Here is a 23,042-nt window from a genome sequence, read left to right on the forward strand (position 1 = left end):
ATAAATGTTGGGTTATATAAAGGTAATGAAACATTTTTACAACATTTTTATCTGAAAAAACCCATATTTTGTTATTTTTGCAAAATATTTTGCCAACACATAATTTAAATAACCTCAGAAAGTTTTGCAGCTAGTCTCAAAAATGCTTTAGCATGTTATGAAAGCATTTTATACCCTTTATAATAACCCAACATTTAAACATTTTCTGTAAAACGTTTTGTGTTTGTTTGTCATTGTTACATTGCACCCACAATATTTCATAAGGCAACAAAAAAGAAAACCCTGCTCTACAGTTCGACCAAATTTTCTGAATTGCATTTGACTAAAATTTTTGAAAAAAATTTAACAAATTTTTTCAAAATATTTCAAAATATGTTTGCAAAAATTGTTCAGATGTTTTTCAAATTTGTCAAGCTTTCTGATCCTGACCAAAGTCTGCCCCGGAGAACAGGGTTTGTTTTGTCGCCTAAGTATAAAGAACGAAATACAGATCAACTGTACACTGATAAAATAACTAACCAGTATCTGTACAATGACTCTCTGAAATTGGGTTTTGAGGTAGATTTTGTTTGGTCCTTCTGACAACTGCAAAAGGAAATTTGCACTTCATATGATGGGCTACATCAATTACTCACAAGCCAAAAAATGACACAGGACCTGCCTACAATTTTTGAGCATCTATCTCAATTTGTTGAGGGAAAATGTTAATTTTCATCACCACCAATTTTCATCTTACAACATTTTAGTAATCTTTCAAAGAAATATGCTGAAATAGCATACATAGTTACATAATCAACTGTTAATTTCCATTCCAACTGAGAATTTTCAGTAGGATTTTCAAAGGCAAAATCTGACGATGATTTCACATATTTGGGATAACTAAAACTATCAAATTTCATTTGTAATGCTTGCTTCCTTACATAGGTTACAAATGCCTAAACCCAATGCTAAATTATCTTTTTTGTTAGACATAGGAGCATAACTGGATAACATTTGTACAGCAGATAAAATACATGCATACTTAGACACAGAGCATTAGCACCCCACTGTCACCTCAAACACACACACACACCCCCACGCCTTCATACAGCTGCACACACTCATAGCTATACATGCACATACAAAGACATCCAAAACAAATTTGAAGCTTTTGCATGTGAATAACAGAGTGTGTAAAGAAACATGCAAAATTAAAACCCGCTAAATATCTCTGATGGCTTCAAATTTCTTTTTCATATTCATTATTAATTCAATATTAGACATGAAATAGTGAAAAAATATAATTGTAAACACATATTTTGCATAATCCCAAGTACTTCTGTTTGTCTCATATCCCTGGTCAAATGCTGCTATGCTACATGTTCTGAGCATTAAGTAGCATCTTTAGATAGGTCTACCAGGACTTTACCTCCCAAGGGGCAATGGTCATTAATATGTGCTATAAGCTTGGCTTCCACCATTAGACAGTGTACATTTTTTTCTCCAGAATAGATGTTAATAAAATTAAAAATCTTTCATATTTTTAGTAACCATATTTTATATTGTATATCTTCCATAAATCATACAAAGTCCCTATATCATTAGTTCATGTTTAGCTAACACTTACTTTATGTTTATGTGCAACATTATTAATTCATAAGGGTTGATCGTTCGAGTCTAACAATCACACCAGTTTTGCATGCCTTCACATAATATGCATTGCCTGTCTTCACCTTCACGCGAACAACCGCAAAAAGACACCGTTTGTGCAAAGCAGTTTCATCTGTCATACTTCATGGAACGATAGGCCCTCATTATCGGGTGATGCTGAGACTTTGACTGTTTGCGATTCATCTGTATCTCTTTAGTCCATGAACGCAATAACTTGTTAAGGGTAGCAGAATTTGACATTCTTGTTGGGGTACATTTTCATAGTGAGTAAACTACTTGTTAGGGTACTTTTAGGGACAACATGGACCAAGGGATAACCTTGTATTAATGACCAGTGCATCCCATGGGATATTTCACATGAATCCATGACATGACATAAGTATGCATACTTCACTTTGTTGTCATTGTTGACCAAACTTTGTAATAATAACATTGCACGCTGGGATACCAAAACACTTTGTATATTAAATTGAGTTGTGTAGTTCATGTATAGAATTACAAAGTGAAATTAAGATGTGTACCCATCTGCAAGAAAATCTTTAATAATATGATGGATAAAAAGTATTGCTGACATATATCATTATCTTGATAGAAAAATACAGACTTGCTATACATTTGACAACAAATTATGGTCCTATAATGTCCATTAAGTTTCCATTCTTCAATAGCGTCAGATGGTCATTGTCAATTTCATCTTCCTACTGCGGCAAACATCCTTCCTTTAGACTACTACTGTGGGTTCTTACTCAAAATATTGGCCTTGACTACCCTATATTGCAACAACAGCAAATCCTATCCTTCATTTCTCTAGGTAAAGAACATTCCTTGCAAAGTCACCTTTGACCAATGACACAAACTCAATATCAATATCAACAATCCCGTTAAAAAACTTTTAAGTTTCTCTTGTTTCGGTTCCTCTTAGAAGCTGGCTTCCTATATAAACCATTTTGAGGAGAGATATGTCAGGCATGTGGAATCTCCTTTTGCTATCATCAATGACAAAAAGGCTGCTGATGATTGGAGGTTCATGGACACTACAGGACCACTCATCTGTGCAGTTTTCAACTGTGCTGACTAGACATAATACAACATTAATGTGCATAATTAATTTGTGATGTGTTGGCTCTGCATCAGATCACCTTCTACCAACCAATCCACCAAGTTATCTATAGCAAGCTTTGATTGCTCTATAATACATTTGTCATAAAATATAACTTATTCCATTTCAACTTTCAGTTAACTATGTGTAAGCATTTCAAACTGCTCAATATTTTGTTGTCATAGACAAATAAATAAAAACAAACATACAAACAGAGCTGATATACTCTGCTGCCAGGTCCAATCTTTCCTTGTCCAATAAAAACATGTTTTTAGAATCTTGCATCCTATGCCTTTGTACATAACCTAGCTGTCCGATTAATTCACCATTCGGACAGAGCCGCATTTGCATATTTATGAAGGCTATTTATTTTGAAAACATAATAATGATAAAATTGGATGGATTTCAAGATTGCAAGAGTTTACAAATATCGTGCTTGACTTCATCTCACACAATATTTGAATCTCTAGCTCAACTGATAAATTCATGTATCATGCTCAATCCATCCAATTTGATATCATACCAGTTTTTCCACAACATATAAATCTGTAGTGCTACCCTTTGCTTTCTCTTCCTTCACACTTTGCTTACTATATCACTAATGCCACCCAGTAATAATAATAAAATATATTGTGCTTTGAAACAGATATTGCACTTTGATGAGTTCAACTAGTATATCAAGTATAAAATTCACACTATATTTGCACCCATCCTCCCTCCCTCCCTTCCTCCGCTCATGACAGTTCCATGCAGAGCAGTATAGAAAATTGCAAGGCCTAATTTATCATAGGAACCAAACTATACATATTATGATCCTTTCTTCAGGGTGCTTCACAAAACAGTATAAATATTATGAAACATTTTTTTTGTTCAATATAAGTACAAAATGTTGCCCTTTTGTATAAGAATCAAAAAGAAAAGATTTAAATGGTATGAAATGAATATTAAATAATAAAACAATATCATATATATATTTAAAAGTTATAAATTTTTATAACTTTTTGAAAATTTCCCCCTATTAGTTATTTTTTTCATTACTGCATATAAAAAAGTTGTGTGAAATCGTATTGATACAAAGTGACCTTAAAATATGGTTCTTCTATATCTTAAAAACAGTTAAAGGCCTCTTTTTACCAACACAATTGTATAGGCATACATACAAATCTGTGAGAAAAATACAAATATTTACACATGAACATGTTTTTAGTATGTATTGCCTCATGTACACTAAACATAATTTTGTCTCCACAGACACAAAATTACATAAACTTTGACCCTATGTTGCTATTGCTGCTTTAATATATCATCTCACTGCATTTCAGGGGTTCATTTCACAGAGTCTTGTACCAACTATATCACAAGTACTTTGTTGTTGCAATACAATGTCATCATGTCAGAAATTTTACAATGGTTACTACTACTCCAAAACCCTTTTTGCGATATTGAATTAAAGACATACCTAAAGTTTGTTCGGCTTATATAAGGCGGAAATTATTTGGCTTTTATTACTGCGCGCGTCAATAACGTCCAACCTCACGCTCGCATAAATTCACACAAGCATGCATTACGCAATGCACAACTAGCATAAGCGTTGCGCCCAACTGCGTGCATTACATTCTATATCAATACATGGTGTTATGAGTCTTATTTTTTCCGCCTTATATAAACCAAACAAACTTTAGCTTACAGTGGATTTTGCAACTGATATGCCTTTCAAGTCTTTGTGAGATGCACCCTGGGGTTTACAAGCTATCTGAAAAGAATGACGTAGGCAGTAACAGCGTTTGAACAGGCATAGCTGATATATAAATCATGTAGCTTTGGCTCTCATCCATTAATATATGGAATGTAGTTTGGACAATGCAGATGGTCCACCATCTATCTGTTTAGAGTTTCACTATCACCTTTATATCTTCAAATCTGTAATAGAGTCAGACATCTTGCAATCTCTATAGCCCATGAACACACTCCTTGAATACGGTATGTTATTATTTCATAACCAAATACTTGCTGGTAAAACACATCTTCCTCCTCTAATAGTTTGTTGACAGTTGGGTCTGTAACAGAGCAGCTGTTTGACAGCTCAGAATTTATCCTTCAACATTTCTAACTTTCTTGCTCATCTGTGAAGCATCTCCCAAGCCATTAGTCACCCATCTTATATACCTGTGCTGATTAGCTGGACACACCAGAGTTACTGGGGCCTGAACTTCTTTCAGGTGAAACTGGTCTTTCGGATTCTCTCCTTTCAAGATCTTTAATGGCCTGAAGTATTCTCTTGATATGACCAACTTTGGTTACTCCAATGTCCTGAAACAATAAGAAAAGAAAATACCATATGATAAATTAGATTGCTTTCTCCATTTTGAAACCTTGTATATCTTAAATATTAACTTTTACAACTGTAGAAATCTGAAACCCTTTCAACTGCAGAACCAGTTCAAACATTTTCACAAAGAGTTCCAATTTATCCAAGTATCAAAAGAGGAGAACAACTTGGTATTATGGTCAACCCTAGTCAGTACAACTCTTGGTACTGAGTGGAAAAGACACGGTGGCCAATCCTAGTCATTGAATTGGAGAGAGCAGACAATACAGACTCCGCCTAGCCCTATGCCTACCATCCTACCATACTAGATTACCATCTTAGAAAGCACCAAATCTCTTCACAGGAATTCTTTGGCATATCTGATAAGAGTTATTCCTACTGTGAAATGCAAAGGGGTGGACACTTTCTTTCAAAACTGAAGTTGATAACGTTTGTAGTTTAAGCTAGCATATGTTGATGAATGGCATACTTGGTCATGTGAAATATGAAATCTGCTGATGATAGAAAGGAGTGTATTACTGAGGTTAAGGTCTCAGACTCTGATGTAAGAGGTCCTGGACTTGATTACCATCAAGGGAAAAATCATTTACACCTATTACCTCTCTCCATTCATGCATTTGAATTGGGGATCCATGACAAAGACCTCACAGCCAGTCCTGATCAGGGTAATATCTGGTGATTTGTACACCATGTATTAGGCATCTTTTGAAAACAGTATCTGAACACTAAAAAGTCTATAATATAGAATAAATCTCTTCCAACTAACCTTTAAATCCCGTCTTTCTAAAACTATGAGTTCCGACCCCCTAATGTCATTCCTGATGAAGTTCTCACGATACTCTCCTAGCGACAACCCCTCCAGCCAGCTGCCCACCTCTTCAGGGGTCCACTGCTTCACGTCCACCAATCCTAAAACAACATATACACACAATTGTTATTTACACTAGCTATCCCGCACCTGCTAGGGTTAAATCACATACACTCCTACTCAAAAACGTGGTGTATGCTGCTGACTGAGAAATTTGGTGTCATGAGTCCAGCTCATATTTAACCTAATGATTTCTTTCTTTCTTTGATGACACTATATATGCTTTGGTAATTTTTGATTGTGTAATAAGTGTACAAGACTGCTCACAGCAAAGGTTAGAATAAGTTTTTTTACAAGATATGTGGGACTGCAAGTCCTTTGTAACACTTAAGACTGGGGGATACATTTCAGTAGTCAAAGTTTATCAATTATTGTTTTTTAACTGATCTGAATGATGATGATGAGAAACCACCATGAAGTTTCTGAGGATAAACATGATTTTTAAAATGAAAAAGGTGTTCACTATGCCTCCCATAATTTATGGTAGATGCAACTATAGCCTTCAACACACACTGAAGTGGAAAGTACCATGCATTGAACTGCATCAGCTTGTCTGCAGACAATTTCATATGTATGCTGCTTATATTCTATATATTTTCCAATGCACTTGATTTTCAGTACAACACATATTCACTATAAGTGTACAGCTTGCTGCATACTATGCGTGATTGCAATAAACATTGAGGTTTGGGGGGTTTAAGGTTTAGGAGACAGACTGAACTTCACTTTCATATTAACATACATACAATTGCAATTATACTAAGTGCACAGACTAAAATGTGAGGTTTAGTGGGGTCAAAGGTTAATAATCATCATTATGCCATATTTGAATTTCCTAAAATGGGACCAATATGCTCCATATGTATACAATACCAAATACCCTAGTATATGAAGTGCGATCAAAAGTTAGAATGAAATACTCACAGTATATGGAGTAGGTCAAAGCTTAGAATGGGTCATGAGTCAAACCTACCTGAGGTGGGCATGTAGCCTGCCCTCATGTCTTTCTTTGTGGGCCTCTTAAAGCGGGATACAACTGGAAACTTGAACTTTCCCTTGGTGCGTTTGCCATAGGCATCTCCTTGCTGAATCTGAAGTGAGTGAGCAGTGGATGAATGAATGAATGTAGTAAGTATCATCACCTTAATGGCAAAGTTCCACATATACCTGGGTATGAGTCACCACCATGTCAGTTGCAACCTTGTAATGATAATAATTCATGACCTGACCCATGGGTTTTGTGTAAGAGTAACTAAGATAAGTACCTAAAAATCTAATGTGATACAACATATGACATTAACAGGTCAAAGTGTAGTGAACATTTGGTTGTGTTGAATATTGACAAGGATTGTGAGGGGGTAATACCATAAACACTGACTTATTTTGCTGTGTTACATTAATAAATAGGCAACAAACATCATAGATTAAGCAAATTATTCTTTATTTGTATTTCAGTTTAAGACAAAAGATTGAGGCCATTTTATTGAAAAATTCAAGCATTTTTCATATTGATTCCTAGAGAGTTCCAAGTGTGATATTAAATCTGGTACAGCACAATACACAAAAGTCAAACTATGTGTTTGTCTTTGAGAATCCACATGACCAGAGGAATATGTTACTGAGGTTTTAAATCACATTTAAGCAAGTTATGTACACCATTGTAAGAAATAGACTGTGAGACAATCAAACTAGAATATGATGAACTTGGCCATCAGTGTAGTCTTACTATCAGTCATTTGAACCATATTGAAGTTTTTTAAGTTTTGCTTCTCAAGACCACCAATTAACAATGATACTTGCTCTATTATCTCTGTCAACATTGGTTAATTATGTCCAAGTTCATACATAGGGGAAGCTCTAACAAACATGCAAAACAGCATTGTGTATGGTCTTATGTTGTGTGATGTTGGGCTAGTGTAGCTGGTGTAAGCGTGTGCCTGCAGGCTGCATTTTTGCATCAAAATATAACTTAAATTTGAACCTGCGCATATGTGGATTGACTGTTCCACATATAAACTATTTTCATTTTCGTCTTAGTCTACATTGGAATGAAGCTTAACATATGCATCATCTTAGTGGTACCAATGAGAATCAAAATACTGCAAATTGATGACTCCTTGACATAAAGATCTACCTGCATTAGGCAACGAAAAAAACACTCTATGGACAGGCGTGTGGTTGGTCAGACTAAATGACCTTAAAAAATCACATAAAGCGTTTTTGCACATTTTCTAAATTTGTTTTAAAAAAATACAATCAAACTCAATCCACTTCAGCTGTTTTCAATTTCATGCAGCTAAAAAAATCCCCAAAACACAAAATCTGTGTCAGTTGGGTTTTTTATTGCTCCTATGAGTATGATTGCCTTTGATATGCATGTAGTGAATCACAGATTCCAGAAAAATACAGCATTAATATTTTAGGATAAAAAAATATTATCCTGTTTTCCAAATCTTCTGTACACAATACTTACAAAGTCTTCCTCTGAATAGCCTGCCGCTCCATCTACCGTCAACACTCTGCGTAATTCACTCTCTACACGGTCCAGTGAGGAATTCAATTGATTCATCACCTCTTCTGGCACCCTCTGTAAACAATCACAAACATAATAATCAACAGGTTTTAAGTGAGAAAAAGTTGTCTGAAACTTTTCTTTTAACTTGGTCATGTTTATGATCAGGTCATAGTCTCACTCTGCTAGTATAGTGTGTCCAGTATAAGTTACAACATGACTCCATTCATTTACATTTGCTATCTCATACAACCTGTCCAAAGTCATGTACCATCTTACTCTAAATGATCTCTAACAACTAAAGTATGTTCTACCGTAAGTTGGCAACCTGACCATTACCCCATTTATGCAATATCCATGCATTCTGGTGTAGGTCATGTTCTACCTTATACGGCATAGACTACAGAATGAAATCAGATCCAGATCAGATCAGATGTAATTGGCTCTACTGAATTCATGACAGAAAGGACACTGCCATATGAAAAATATTTCATGAATTTGTTAGATAATCGTTTCACGGGACATTCAAAGATTGACCAAAATTCTCTGCAAATATATATTGCCTATATGCTTCACAAATGAAGAATTATCTTGATTAGGCCAATGATTTTAAGCATGATTTTAAGCTTATCTATCAACTTTTTTCAGCATTTTAGATCTCAATACAAGTGTTGATACATGTTGATTGTCATATTTTCCCCGCGACAAAGTGTTGATTTAGAAATCATGTGTCGATAACACCTCTAATTTGTTGTATATCGTATCTTACCATTTGATAACCCTTGGCAGCCAGGAACAGACTTGTCTCATTGTGTAATGTCTTCATACAACTCACAAACTCCATCAACACCTTGCGACTTGTACCCTAGATTAATGAAACATAAGGAGACCAAAAATTTAAATAAAACACACCAATTTGTTTTCACACAACAATGTATATAAATCTTCATTTACGTCACCACAAAAACTAAATCAGTGACAACTTTGGTATAAAAATATTATCAATTCAATTTTATATCATTTCAAATTCCCAATTACACAGTAACTTTTCAAGCACTTACATCTGCCGCTTTTTCAGCATTCCACAGCTTTTCCAGACTGTTTGAAGCATTCACAGCAAAATGCACCACCTCGTCTTCAATTGATGAGCTCAGCTCAGAAGCCGTCTTTACACTGCAAATATAAATGATACACAGCATTAGAGGTAGAAAGAACACAACATTTTGATCTTTCTTTCTGTTTCACTGATATCACCAGCAACGTTGCATAATTAGCAAATAATTTAGTATCTAATTCAATAAGCCAATCAGGAGCTACTTCTAATATATTACACACTCATGTTCATTGGAATAAAAATATCCTGACAAATTGTGACCATTTTTTTAATAAACAATTAGTTTTTATTTGATTTTGCTGGTCAAATATTTCTTGAAAGGTGTTTTATTGTTGTTATCCTCAAAATGAAGTAAGTAATTCTATCTGTACCTTTCAATAAGTGCTATCGATGCCTCAGCAAACTGTTTCACTATTGCCAGCTCGTCTTCCATTAGTGGCTGGAGTTGTCGTTCTATTTTCTTCCTATCAACCCATGATTTGAGGGTAGTCTCAAATTGCTGTGGAAAAAATAATGAGCAAGTTCAGTTACAAAGTCACAGCATAATGTCTGTTGAAGGGCATAATTGATCTGTTATCTCCTACCTATTCTTGTACAACCAGTCATTACCACTATTTAAAAAATAAAATCGGTTTTGTAGGGTAATCCCCAAAATATATTGATTTCTGACCAAATTTAGTGCAAGTTATATGCCTATAATTATGGTCTAGTTGTTACTTTCCAAGGCACATTGAACACATGCTTCTTTTGCTATGATGCACCAGTGTAAGTAGAATTTCAATCATAAAACTTATGAACATTATGCTATGTAAATTTACTTGCAGATAAAGATCTTCAAGACATTTTGTTACTCTCTTTAAATTATTCACTTATTTCTGAATAAGTCACATTATATAACAAAAACAAAGATAATCCTGGATGTATGCTTATAAATGTGAGATAAACTATTACCTTATCTCTGACAAGCATTTGTGCACGATTCTTGTGTACAATCTTGAGGAAACCAGGAGGTTGCACCCAGGCTTCACCATCAACTTGTACAGGAACACCTTCATCTCCCACTATTGTGATTTTCACCACCCGGCACTGAAACATACAACAGCAATTACACAGTAAGTAATTACTTACCAAAGAATTATCAATGTTCTACTACACATGGAGAGCAGACGTATCTTATCCTAAAATTATAACTTATATAAAGTATCCAACCTTCTTGGAGACTATATTCTCTTTTTATCAGCTGATTAAATCGGTGATTGTTAATTATTCTTTCTCTCAAGTTTGGTCAATGAAAGAAAATTATCATTCTTGGCCAGGACTTGAACCTAGGACCCTGGGGTCTCTGGACCTAGTGTTCTTTCCTTCTGAACAATCAAGGAAGCTTGATCATTCAGTTAAGCAGGATCACTGCATACACAGAAGATTCCAAATCACATTTCACAAGCATTCTCCATATTTTTTCTTTCCTTGAGAACAAAGCAATATCATGCTGGAATAAAATGTATCTATTTCAATATTGCAAGGTAAGTAATGCATCCCGGCCCAGTGCCATAACTACTTGATCAAAGGCTAACTGAAATTCAACAGGCTAGTGGTAATCCCTTCTCATAAATGTAAGACGGCACATTAAGTATCTGGCACTATAACACAATGTAATATACTCATCACCAGCATACACAACAGCAAAATGGAAATTACAAATTTTTAATAACAAATTATTAAGCAATAATGTTAATATCCACTGTCCTTGTTTCCTTTTAAGATTTGATTGTATTTTCAAGATTTACCTGTGCTATTCTGTGATGCTGTAATTGCACCATTCTTGATACAGCCACTGCCATTTGTACACCACCAAATACCGCCACCACTTCCAGAATCCTATCATCAAATGATGGTATTGTAAATGTCTGATCACAAAAAAGTAACAACAGTGTGAAAGTTAATTGACCCAACACCAAAGCACCAACGCATGATGGTTTACCAGGTAAGTTAGTATGGCATATAATCTATGAACAAGCAGTGATTTTATTAATTTCAAACATAAACCTGGCTATTACAAAGACATGGTTGGATGCTTTTTTCAGAAAAACAAATTAATACAACCCAGAAAATAATAGAGGCATTTTTGCACAAAAGTGCAATGACAAAATATTCATATCCCCATCCTCATCATTGTCCTCCTCCTCCTCATCATCCTCATCATCAACAATACAACCTCGTTATATTATTACTGTCACCATCACCAAAACACTCATTATATTCATTCTTCCAGCACAAAATGTCACATATATCAAGTTGAGCCTACCTCATCCTCTTTAGTTGGTCCCCAGAAATTGGCTCCGCCCATATAGCTGGGTATATTCAAGACAACAATGCCTTGTAAACTAGGGAGCGGAATGCGTTGGCCATCACACTCTAATTGCACTTTTTGTTCCAGGTTTCTGTAGGTGCGATGCAGTAGTTCCTTGCCTCCTAACACACCATACCACATCATATTCTTGGTTCGACTCCTATATGGAAACAAATTTGCATTGAGGTTTGTACATTAGGTGCATACATGTGTTTTCTATATAGTGTTGCAGAGTAAGAAGCAACTATAAGACTTTTTTTGTTTGTGAAAGCTTGTTCCTTCAGGCTTATCCTGCACATTAGTTTACGCCTCATTTTGCTCCAAAATGGCTTTCTTTAATCACTTTTACAGCGCACACATCCATCTAACTGAACCACTCCACAAAACCATTTGCAGCACCATTCCTCTTAGGAATACCATCACCTTTAGTAGTGCATTTATTGTGCAAATATTTCCCCACTTTGACTATAGCCATTACAAACAAATTGTGATGATGTTGTACATAATTCTGAAGTCAGCAATCTGACTGGCATACTTGTGGAGAGACAAGCAATCCATTCTGCGCCACTGACGGCTATGGGAATGAATGGCAACCTTTCAGGAATTCACATTATCTAACTTACCTTTAACATGATTAACAACCTTGGCAGCTCTATTTGCTACAGAAATAAACTTATACAAAATCTGTGAAGACGCCAAGACAAACAATTATGCAGAATGTTTATTGTATCGTTGATGTACCAGTTATCACAGTTTTCAGCATGCGCCACTGAAAATTCTAAAAAGGTTTATTACCAATGAAAACATCTGTGGAAGGTACAGTCAACATTATAATACTCAAGTGGTTGGTTGGTAAACTTACCTGCATTTTTCTGGGTGTTCTTCTCTCTTATTATGAAAGTCCAATACAATCTTGGCGTCCAAACCTATACCAAAGTAGTTATTCATCACACAGCTTTCATCGTAACCATCACTGCACAGGGAGGAATATAATAATATAACACTTAGTTTGTGAATTGCATGAACAGAACTGACGCAGGAGGGACCCGAGGCCAAAAATACACAAATATTTCTTCATAAATCAGCTTAAAAGGTCAATATATGAATGATTTGTGTCGTAAATAAAGAATATCACTTGAATGTTGCTTGGGTGTGTAAGAAAATGGATCGTTTTGCAAACTCAGGTTAGAAAATAGGGTCAAACTTTAAGCTTAACCAGTTGTAATGGTTGTCGAATTCTGCATATATACATCGCAGAAACAGTTTTTCATGGTATAAATGAATATTTTAAAAGCGAGAATATACTAAAAAGCGAGATTCTCGTCAAGAAATGCAAGATTGCGTTTTCTCTCGAAGCCTAATTATAGTCCTATAGTTTACTTACACATTTTCTACATCTTGGTCCATGAGAGGTGATGCTGCGGCACAAAGTGCATCAGCATTAGCTAGGAGCACTTTACTTATTATACTTCCTCCTAATGCTCCTAAACCACTACTGACAGCAGGTCCAGGTCCAAACATTGGTCCTCTTGCAAGAGCTGGCCCTAATAATGTATCCAACCCTGTATGTCACACAGAAAATGGCATTCCAATCATTAAAAGGCAGGGAAAGTAGGACAGTGCAGAAATCATATTAGGTTGTCTTAAATTCACATAACCACGACTCCTTGATCACTATGCTTTACTACTGCATTGTCTGTGTCGTATTCACTAAATGGTAAAGAATTTCCAACAAGGCTGCTGTATTTGATCAATTAAAACTTTTAGTCAAAAATATTAATTCAAACACACACACACCCAAATGTGTTGGTGAGAAGTGACACTTAATTTCTCATCTATTTGACTCAACCAAAAATAAATTACTTCCGGTCAAGCTTTTCTGATGGAAAAAGCTGTGTCTTGATAAATTTACTTCCTATAATGCTTTTCTGGCAGAAAAAGCTGTGTTTTGTCTTTGATACTACATAACTTTATAACTGTCCATTAATTTGTCTAGACTTGTTTCAAGTGCCTGATCAGTTCAGATGCACCAAACGTATATTCATTTTATCATGAAATGAACATTTTGCTCTAAATAAAAGTTACCTGGCAAAAGAATAAATATAATATAAAATTATGTTTGCTTGCTGAGAGTTAAGTATTAAATACTTCAGATATGTTTTGAACTGTTAATAGTGTCACTTTGAGCATACAGTTAATATCAATGTATTTTGTTGTTTTTTTCCTCAAAAATTAAGCCAGGAAAAAGAGAATCTCTGAAAATCGTGTCAGTATTCATTTTTAATGTAATAACTTTTTTACCAATTTTCAAAAACATTTGGCGGTCGGAAAAGGGAAATGGCAGAATTTTTTTTACTAAGCCTTATGCCTATACCTGGAAGGAATGATATATTCTCCATGCTACCAAATCTATGTGCCAAACCAAGTGGTCCAAACCCTGGTGATGACGATAGTGTGCTTCCATGACTTATACGACGCATCTTCATTTGTGAACGTGGGGACTTCTGCGTATCACGGTCTGAAAGATAATGAGCAAATCAATAATTTATCGTATTAGGGCTGAGTGAGTATTTTGGTAGAGTACTAAATATCAAGTAAAAACACTCCAATTGTGAATATGGCAACACAGTGACGTACATGGCCTGCCATTTTGTGACTCCATATACATATTTAATTTTAAATTGGGCAAGGAACCAAACCAAAAAAAATAAAAATAGGCACGGCAGTCCCATATAGGTTGTCCAAAGATATGGGTAGTGAACACCATGCATAGCAAATATAATCATATGACACCTAAAAGTCTAACAGATACACTGACTGACTGACAAAAAACACGGCTAATGATGCCAAAGTCTTTTTCTTCAGCTAACCTAAAAAGTGATGATAATGACAATCATCCTCATCTTCCTCCTCCTCATCATCATCATCAACAATACAACCTCATTATATTATTACTGTCACCATCACCAAAACACTCATTATATTCTAACAAGTAATACTACCAGCAACATAATCAATTTCCCATGCAGATGTTGAGGATAAGAATAGAGCTCATAAAGATGCATCAAATTTTATGGATGGACAGATGGTTCTACCAAATTAAATCTAAAAATAGTCAGCAAACGTCATAAATTGTGCAATTTTTGCATTTTGTTTCCGCCAATGATGACATATCATTAATTTTTTCAGACTTTGGTTTGTTATCTGGTACAAGCAGCTTACAACCTCCGACTCAAGACAATACATAAGTTATGGGCATTTATAAAGTACCTCTACATCAAGAACAAAGCACATGAAATAAACCAGGACATATTACAAAGAAATATGAACTTATAATACCTGTGAAGGTATTATAAGTTGAACATTCTTCAGTGCAGGATTAGTCTGACACACACTGAGAGCATGCAAGGGTTTACAATGCATGGAGAAGACTAGACATGCTACTCAGGACCAACAAAGACAATAGGCAGGCAAATTTGATATAGAAATATATATAAAAATACAATATAACATCATCCGAAAAGGAAATTCAGTTATGTACATCTCATATACAGGGGAAAGAAGAATTACGTATTGCACACTAGCACAATTAAACATGAATTAACAAATGGAAACATGACATACATTGGCAGGCATACCAGAGTGAAAACTCCGGACATACCTGCCTGTGCATGGACTTGAACCCCAGACCTCTCGCTTGTTGGGCGAGCATTCTAACCACTGAGCTACACAGACTGTCCCTGATAAACATCTCATAGGTATGTGACTGAGAGAGTGACAATAGGGAAGGAGAGAAGGACACATGCACAAATACAAACACACATTTACTACAAACACACTACTTGAAAAACATGAACTTATTATTCTTGTGAAAGTATTCCAATTATTCACAGACTAACAAACGTACACAACATTAAGAAATAGTTGAGGCTGTTATCACTCCCACACTATAGGTCAGTAAAGCACACACTTTGACATGATACCACTGCTAGTTTTGAACAATGAAATGAGAACTTGGGATTCCATGCTTTCTTGCCAATACCATCCTTCAATTCTACATGATTATCTCCATGGTCAAATAGAACTAAAATTGTTAAAATATAATCATGAGGTGAAAGATGGATTGTTCCATTTCACAAGACAGTACGTCAAGTGAAATGGAACAATTCATTTTTCATCCGATTACATTTTTACCATTACACACATTTAAGACGGGTAATATTTGTTTTATTTCACTCATATATGAATTCTACAACTTTTCTACAACAATTCAAGAAATGTTAAGTTGCATTGAAACAAGGCACTTTTTGCATTAGGATAGATGGCTTGAAAGCATTGATACCAAGAAGAAATAACACAACATTAGTCAGAAAGCTAGGAGAAGTTAGTGTTTCATGTTCACAAATTGTTAAGATTTATTTAGGTTAATTGGTCCTATTTGTTTGGAGCATTTCTCTAAGGCTATGTACCAGAACACTATGTGAAAAGCCAAAACATCATGCTGACAGAGATTTAGTCAGTTGGAAATACTTAAAAATGAAATGGAATATTGTTTTCATCAAACATTGTGCTCACAATTTAATTGTGAGGTCTTCCATTTATAAAGCTGACATAAGCCGTCTCAAATTGTAAACTTTTGCTCCTAATTCATAATTTTTCTGAGCTGTATAATTGTGGGCCAAACTGGTACATATCCTCAGCTTAAGCTCCCAGTATGCTTTCACTGTCCCAACCGACATACCGGTCTTCCGCCTCTCGACTTTAGCTTTGGTCGATGAGGTGAATACCGTTGTTGACCGTGGGCTGCTAACAGGAGCCTCCTCTGATTCTTGACCAGTTATTAACATCGAGGGCACCTCACGGCGCACTTTGACCCCACCTTCTGAGTCCTCTTTCTCTTTATTGCCTGTGTCTTCGTCCCTGTCCACATCTGTAATCGGATCAATGATGGTGACTCTTTGTTTGGGTTTGTCCCCATTATTGCCATTTGCAGTAGCTACCGCCAGAGCTAATGCTTTGGCCTCTTGCTGCTCAGTCTGGGCATTCTGTTCATCAACAGCTGAAATACATAAAACAGATGAAAATGTTAACTAATATTACATTGTGCAATTTCTGCTTATTTAAGTTAGATGACAATATTTTTTTTTAAATATAGTATATAGTATACAAAATATTGAATGTTTAGAAATACAATGGTAAGAATATATTTTTTATTATATTAAACTTTTGACAAACAGGTGATTTTGAATGAGGCTCGACAATAATTCAATGTAATTTAATGACATATCTTAAAACAATACTGTTGAATTCTCCTACCTTTCTCAGTCTGTTCAATAATTTGCCTGACAGCTTTCTTAAGGCTGTTTGCCCTTGACATCAAAGCATCCCTTGGTTGAAACACCCTGGTAGATGTTGACGGGCCTGACATCTGCTCCACACGGTCTTCCTCTTGGTCTTTATTCTCCACCTCCTTCTCTGTCATCTCCAAGTCTTGTTTTTCTTCATGCTGTGTTTCCTCTGAGACTACATTGTCCTGGACATTGTCATTGTCTGCTGTGTCTTGAGATGGCTTTACACCAGGTGGTATTGCAGTAGCAGCAGCCTCACTGTTTAATGTTTGCAGCAGTAGATTGAGTTTTTCATTAAGTGTGTCACACTGCAGAAAAGATACATTAATGTATGAGTTGGTGGAATGCATATCAAAAATCAAATACTTTTGACATGATATCCAGAAATATAATCATAGCTTGTACTTTTTGAATCAGGTGACTTAGTGAGATGCTAACCATCAAAATGAACACCTTGACCTGGATTTGACATTTTGAGCATCTGATAAGAAAGTAAAAAGAGGCAGTTCTTTCAACAAGTAAGTTGGGTTGTACTATACTTGTAAGTTTTATTTGTTTTTTTGGTTAAATGCATCACTTTGAATAAGCCAAAGGCAGTTTTCTGTTAATTTAGATGCACTTTTCCCATTCCCTAGTGTGCTTTGTTGCAACTTTCTGTATATCTGTTAAGTTTGGTCATCTTACCTTATCTTTCATTGCTTTTGCATCCGATGATGGACTACTTGACTCATATGCTTTGCCAACTTTCTCCACAAAGTCTTTGACTGTCTCACATAACACTCTGTAGGGAGAAACATATCAATTAAACATTCAATCTGCAATAAAGGACCTGGGCATAGTAAAATAGTAGGATTTATAGTCCACAAACATCTACAATTATGCCATTCAAATCAGGTGCCAAATATATCCCTCGACGACTCTCGTGTGACGTCACTTCTACCATCGTGACGTCACAGGTCAAGAATACAGAGCCAGTTCAAGATCACTCGGCCTGATGATGCATCATGGATATGACGTGATAGCGTAGCCATCATAAATAGTAAGTCCAGTTGAATAGAATTATAATTTAGTCAACTACCAGGTGCCAAATAGAGAATATTGCCTAGAGTCTTGTGCAGTAGTTTGGGTAATAATACCAGGTGCCAAACTCTCAACCTACAGTCTGTCCACCTATAAGTACAAACCAAATCTGTTGGATTGGGGGTCAATGCTTTGTGTCACATGCACTGCGTGTTAAAAACGCAACACGTAAAGAGCGGTGCGCTCAGTAAGTACAAATCGCACAGCAGTTGGCGCGTCAAAGAAGCATTTACACATGCATCACACTGAAATAATTATTCTCATACCTCCCGTTTCCGAGGTCTATTTACTTTGTACTTCTATGTGGACAGACTGTAAGGGTCAAATCACCCAAGCGAACTTAGAGAATGTGTTTGTTAGTATGATACACCATAATTGTACTAAAATGGTTAAGTATGGATGAAGTGAGGGTCATTTAGTGACAAGTCTGGCAGCAACTCTTTATAAAAAGAAAACATGCAAAAGCAGCCTATACTGTTTTTCCCCCTGATGTGGCAGTGATGTTGACACATTGAGGTAACTGTTTCGCACATGTATCTATACTGTGTCTTTAAGCCTGTGCATGTCAGTGCTTTGAGTGAACACTAGCGATTTGAAGCTGCGCCCAATGTAATGCGCACTGACGTCACTGCCATGTCAGTGTGAAAAATGATATAGCTATGTTTAATAGGGTTCAGAATATAGCTTGAAGTTTTGCACGCATTTTGTCGTTGCATCAGCAACAAAACGTCAAGAAGAAGAAAAAGTAAAAACAATTCCACAATGCTAATTATTAGAGCACAAAATTGCAGTGGAGAATCAAAAATGAAATGGCAACGGAAGACCATAGGTTCCTAGAAAAATGCACCCAAAAGCGGCAGCCTATAAATTGGCCAATAATGCTTACTTTGCCGATGAAATGACTTCCACATTCTCATCTGAGTTGAGTATTTTTGTGAGATGAGCTGCAACAGAATCTTCATAGGCAGTGATCATCTCCTTATCCTTTTCCTCTGCTTCTCCCACCTCTACATCCGTCAATCCCAAGGCCTCTTTCTCTGCTGCTGTAGGTAATGTCTGTAGTGGTCCTGTTACAATTGGGGTTTCCTGACAATAAATTCCCCATCTGTTTGAAAGATAAAAAAATATATGATGGAACCACTGGTATATCTTGAGTATTGAGGCAATTGAGACACCTAAGAATCTGGACTAGACACATATGAAGAGTTCAAATGCAAACCTTGATCAATGTAATTTTTAAACTTTGAGACTTTCCCTTCAACATCTACCCTTTAATACCAACTTTAAATTGACAACCTACTTAAAAACATGCCAAGGTTAATTTTCAAAAAATATGATTAAAAGTAGCACATAATTTATTTTCACATTATTTTCTTTATCTTTGAAAGAAATTTGCTCATAATTATGTCAAATTGAGAAAACCTGATATTATTGGTTTTTGCTTCTGAGCTCTTCATACATGTCATATCTTTCTGGAATAGCAAGTGTAGACTACTTGACAAGAGTTTAGACTTCTATGATGATATTTAAGGCTTTGTAATCACCATCAGATGGGTTCATGACAAAGATATTATACCCAAAGATCACATTCTCAAAATTGCACCATAGGTAATGCTATGGTAAATCCGCCATCTTGGTTTGTTGCTCATGGAGGGCAGATAGTGAACCTCCTACATTTATCGGCAAACCCACAAAATCTAACGATAATTTGCATTATTACGCTTGAGCATTACAAAGGTTTGTGTACACAGCACAATATTTGGTACAATGCTTTACACACAGAATCTAAATAACAACGCACTTTGGATCCAAGTTTGCCAGATGCAGAGCAAAATTATCCGGATGTACATCAAGCTGCCTCCATGAGCGATACGCAAACATGCTGGAGTTGGTACTCTTTAATAACTACCTCATTGGTGCACAATGACAATGAAGTTATATTACCTGGGATGAAATAAAGACCCCAGGCCCCCTCCCTCTCCAAAAAAAATATGTTTATGTTTAGAAATATTCTAGATTACTTTTAGTGCCTTTGGTGTGACTGCGGACATAATCCTGTGTATGTACATACCTATCTAGCATCTTTGTACTGGCTCTCTCTAGTTTTTCTAATATTGTTGGCAGTTGAGCATCATCATCACACACTGTACCCCAACCAAGTACTCTGGCTAAGTCATTGCCTGTCCCCAGAGGTAGTATACCTATTTGGCACTGTCAACAAGAAAACACACAGACACAGATAATATGTTAGATACAAGTTACTCACATAAAACAGACATCACCCATTATAGCAAAGTCTGCAATAAATCTCATTCTGCTTCTATTGCCCCAGTAAGGTTATGCTCTCAAATTTAGGATAGTTTGTTTGGTGTTTCTTTTTGTCATATTGATGTAGTCAGTTGTAAATAACATATTTATTTTCAAAAATTACGTATGCACATTTTGCACAAGCTTGTAAATAACTCAGGAAGGGGTCATTTTTGTGGGCATTAAGCTCCATTGGTCACTCCTGGGGTTCACACTCAGGAAGGGATCATTTTTGTGGGCATTAAGCTCTGTTGGTCACTCCTGGATTGAAAACTCAGGAAGGGATCATTTTTGTGGGCATTAAGCTCTGTTGGTCACTCCTGGATTCAAACTCAGGAAGGGATCATTTTTGTGGGCATTAAGCTCTGTCAGTCACTCCTGGGCTGCCAACCAATTTCACAGACAATTTAAAATAGCACAAATAGACAACAATCTGATGCTAATTTTATTTGTCGGAAACCATTTTTAGCGGGCATTCTGTATCCATTTTGTCTAAACTTACACTATTAATCTCCTCTAAAAATTGTTGTTTTTGTATCACAATTCACTCAAAACAGGCTAAAATTGTCATTTTTAAACTAACTGAGCAATTCCTTTATTATATATAATGAAAAGGAAATATCTAACAATGACGGTGAAGATGGTTTTGTTTGTTATTACAAGTATCAAGATTACCAAACTAATCTTACATAAATCAATACCTTTATAAATGTACTTGTGTACATATCCGTATTTACTGAATAGGTGTAATTTTTGTCATTTTCCACGTTTTCCTGCTTCTTTTCACCATCAAGTGGTGACAATCTATGTTTCTATGCCTTTAATGGTTGTAAACAATTACATTTTCAGCAAGCATGCATTTCCATTTAAATCAAAATTGGCCTTCAAAGCAATTACAATCATTTGATCACAATGTGCATTATATATCTTACATCGACTTTCAAATTCGGTTGCAATTTCATCCAATTACTGGCGTTCAATCCAAAAATCATGTAGCCTATATTTGTAATTAAGTTGTTTTTTTCAAAGCAACTCAATAATGTGCTAAAAATATTGCAAATTGCTTTTTTGCATTAAAATTATTCAACCTTATAGAATATTATGGTGCCAGGATTATTAAATAGTAAAAGTTTCTCAACAAGATCAAATATATGTGAAGTAAATTAATGAAGTCAATTGGTTGCCATGGAAACTACTGGACTTATCTTTGAATTAAACCAAATGATTACATTTTTTCCGGAATGGTTCAATAATTGTACAATTTGTATCACATGCTATTTCTATATCTTATATAGAGCACCATATATTAATCAATTGTGACCACAAATTTCATTAATGTAACAATATTTGACATGAATCAAGACAATTTTGATACACAAAGCAGAAACCAATTCATTTCCATCAACAACAAAAATTATGACGAAGCAAAATTTAACAGAGGGAAGATGATATAGATTCAATATAGTGAATTGTTACTTTGTTCATGTATGTTACATTACTTGCCATTGTGAAGTGCTTTGATCAACGCTTGTCAAGCTATGAAAACCGTTTGTTATGTAATATTTATGTTATGCGATGAACAAGGGATCTGCTCTTTAGCTCCTTAGGGCAGCATTTCAATTTTTAACTGTGATCAGCATCGACCGTACTGCGATGCACCGTTAGCTAACCCTGTATGCCGCTCTTTCACTTACTTAGGCCACCTTAATTAAATCCTGAGTCTCACAGCTTGTGAGAAATTGAAAACCTAATACGGAATGCGTTTTTAAAAAAAAAATTTATTACTTTTTGTGAGTGTCAGTACAGGCTTTGGGACAAGCATTTTGTGCAAAAAGTAAATTCAATGTCTGTTGCAAATGTTGGAATAGTAGACAATTTAAGTCACTGCTACAAAATAATTAAAAACTTGTTGAAAACTTAAAATTAAATATGAATTTTGAGTTTTATTTTTGCTTTTTTGTTACAAAAAAACACAATAAAATTTTTGATTTCAAAGAGGACTACATGCATGATTTTACTAACGCGTGTGGCAGCTTTGAGACTCAGGATTTAATTAAGATGGCCTTATCCTGCTGATCACTGTTAAAAAATGATATGCTGCCATCTGGAACTAAAGCACTGATCCCTCATTCGCTAATTCAAAAATAATTCATGGGTAACATGAATTTAACAAAAGACAAATCCTGATTTGGCTGTCTGCCAAACTCGAAACGATATGTAAAGCAAAATCATGTAGTTGGAGGTCAAAACAGAGCAGCGATCAAACATTTTTGGCCACCCTTTACATTATATTTACAAGTTACACATTCAGGACAAATAACAGCAATAAAAACTTGCATAAGGGTGACATTTGTCATTGTCTTGACAGATGTTTCTTGGTTAGCA

At 35.5% G+C, this 23,042-nt stretch overlaps 1 protein-coding gene and 1 long non-coding RNA gene across 5 annotated transcripts in view; both read right to left on the bottom strand.

Moving 5' to 3' along the window:
• Window positions 1–375: 375 nt before the first annotated feature.
• Window positions 376–3,006, bottom strand: LOC140155904 (uncharacterized). The gene is made up of 2 exons (XR_011859441.1): window positions 1,728–3,006; window positions 376–1,682 (listed from the first exon to the last, which is right to left on the bottom strand). It is a non-coding gene; the product is annotated as an uncharacterized lncRNA (long non-coding RNA).
• Window positions 3,007–3,020: 14 nt separating this feature from the next.
• Window positions 3,021–23,042, bottom strand: part of LOC140155905 (diacylglycerol kinase delta-like) — a 204,334-nt gene continuing 184,312 nt past the window's right edge. For 3 of the 4 annotated variants that reach the window (XM_072178912.1, XM_072178913.1, XM_072178915.1), the window contains 18 exons: window positions 20,422–20,561; window positions 19,237–19,455; window positions 17,955–18,051; window positions 17,239–17,578; window positions 16,664–16,981; window positions 14,297–14,440; window positions 13,307–13,484; window positions 12,785–12,895; window positions 11,878–12,082; window positions 11,360–11,479; window positions 10,524–10,658; window positions 9,944–10,071; window positions 9,520–9,631; window positions 9,228–9,323; window positions 8,420–8,533; window positions 6,920–7,037; window positions 5,845–5,987; window positions 3,021–5,059 (listed from right to left, as the gene is read on the bottom strand). In XM_072178912.1, the coding sequence (XP_072035013.1) occupies window positions 4,925–5,059; window positions 5,845–5,987; window positions 6,920–7,037; window positions 8,420–8,533; window positions 9,228–9,323; window positions 9,520–9,631; window positions 9,944–10,071; window positions 10,524–10,658; window positions 11,360–11,479; window positions 11,878–12,082; window positions 12,785–12,895; window positions 13,307–13,484; window positions 14,297–14,440; window positions 16,664–16,981; window positions 17,239–17,578; window positions 17,955–18,051; window positions 19,237–19,455; window positions 20,422–20,561 (2,853 nt within the window). In that variant the 3' untranslated portion in view covers window positions 3,021–4,924. The remainder of the gene's footprint in view (window positions 5,060–5,844; window positions 5,988–6,919; window positions 7,038–8,419; window positions 8,534–9,227; window positions 9,324–9,519; window positions 9,632–9,943; window positions 10,072–10,523; window positions 10,659–11,359; window positions 11,480–11,877; window positions 12,083–12,784; window positions 12,896–13,306; window positions 13,485–14,296; window positions 14,441–16,663; window positions 16,982–17,238; window positions 17,579–17,954; window positions 18,052–19,236; window positions 19,456–20,421; window positions 20,562–23,042) is intronic. The other variant, XM_072178914.1, reaches the window with a different exon arrangement.

Source organism: Amphiura filiformis, chromosome 6 (genome assembly GCF_039555335.1).
Source record: "Amphiura filiformis chromosome 6, Afil_fr2py, whole genome shotgun sequence".
NCBI classification, from domain to species: Eukaryota; Metazoa; Echinodermata; class Ophiuroidea; order Amphilepidida; family Amphiuridae; genus Amphiura; species Amphiura filiformis.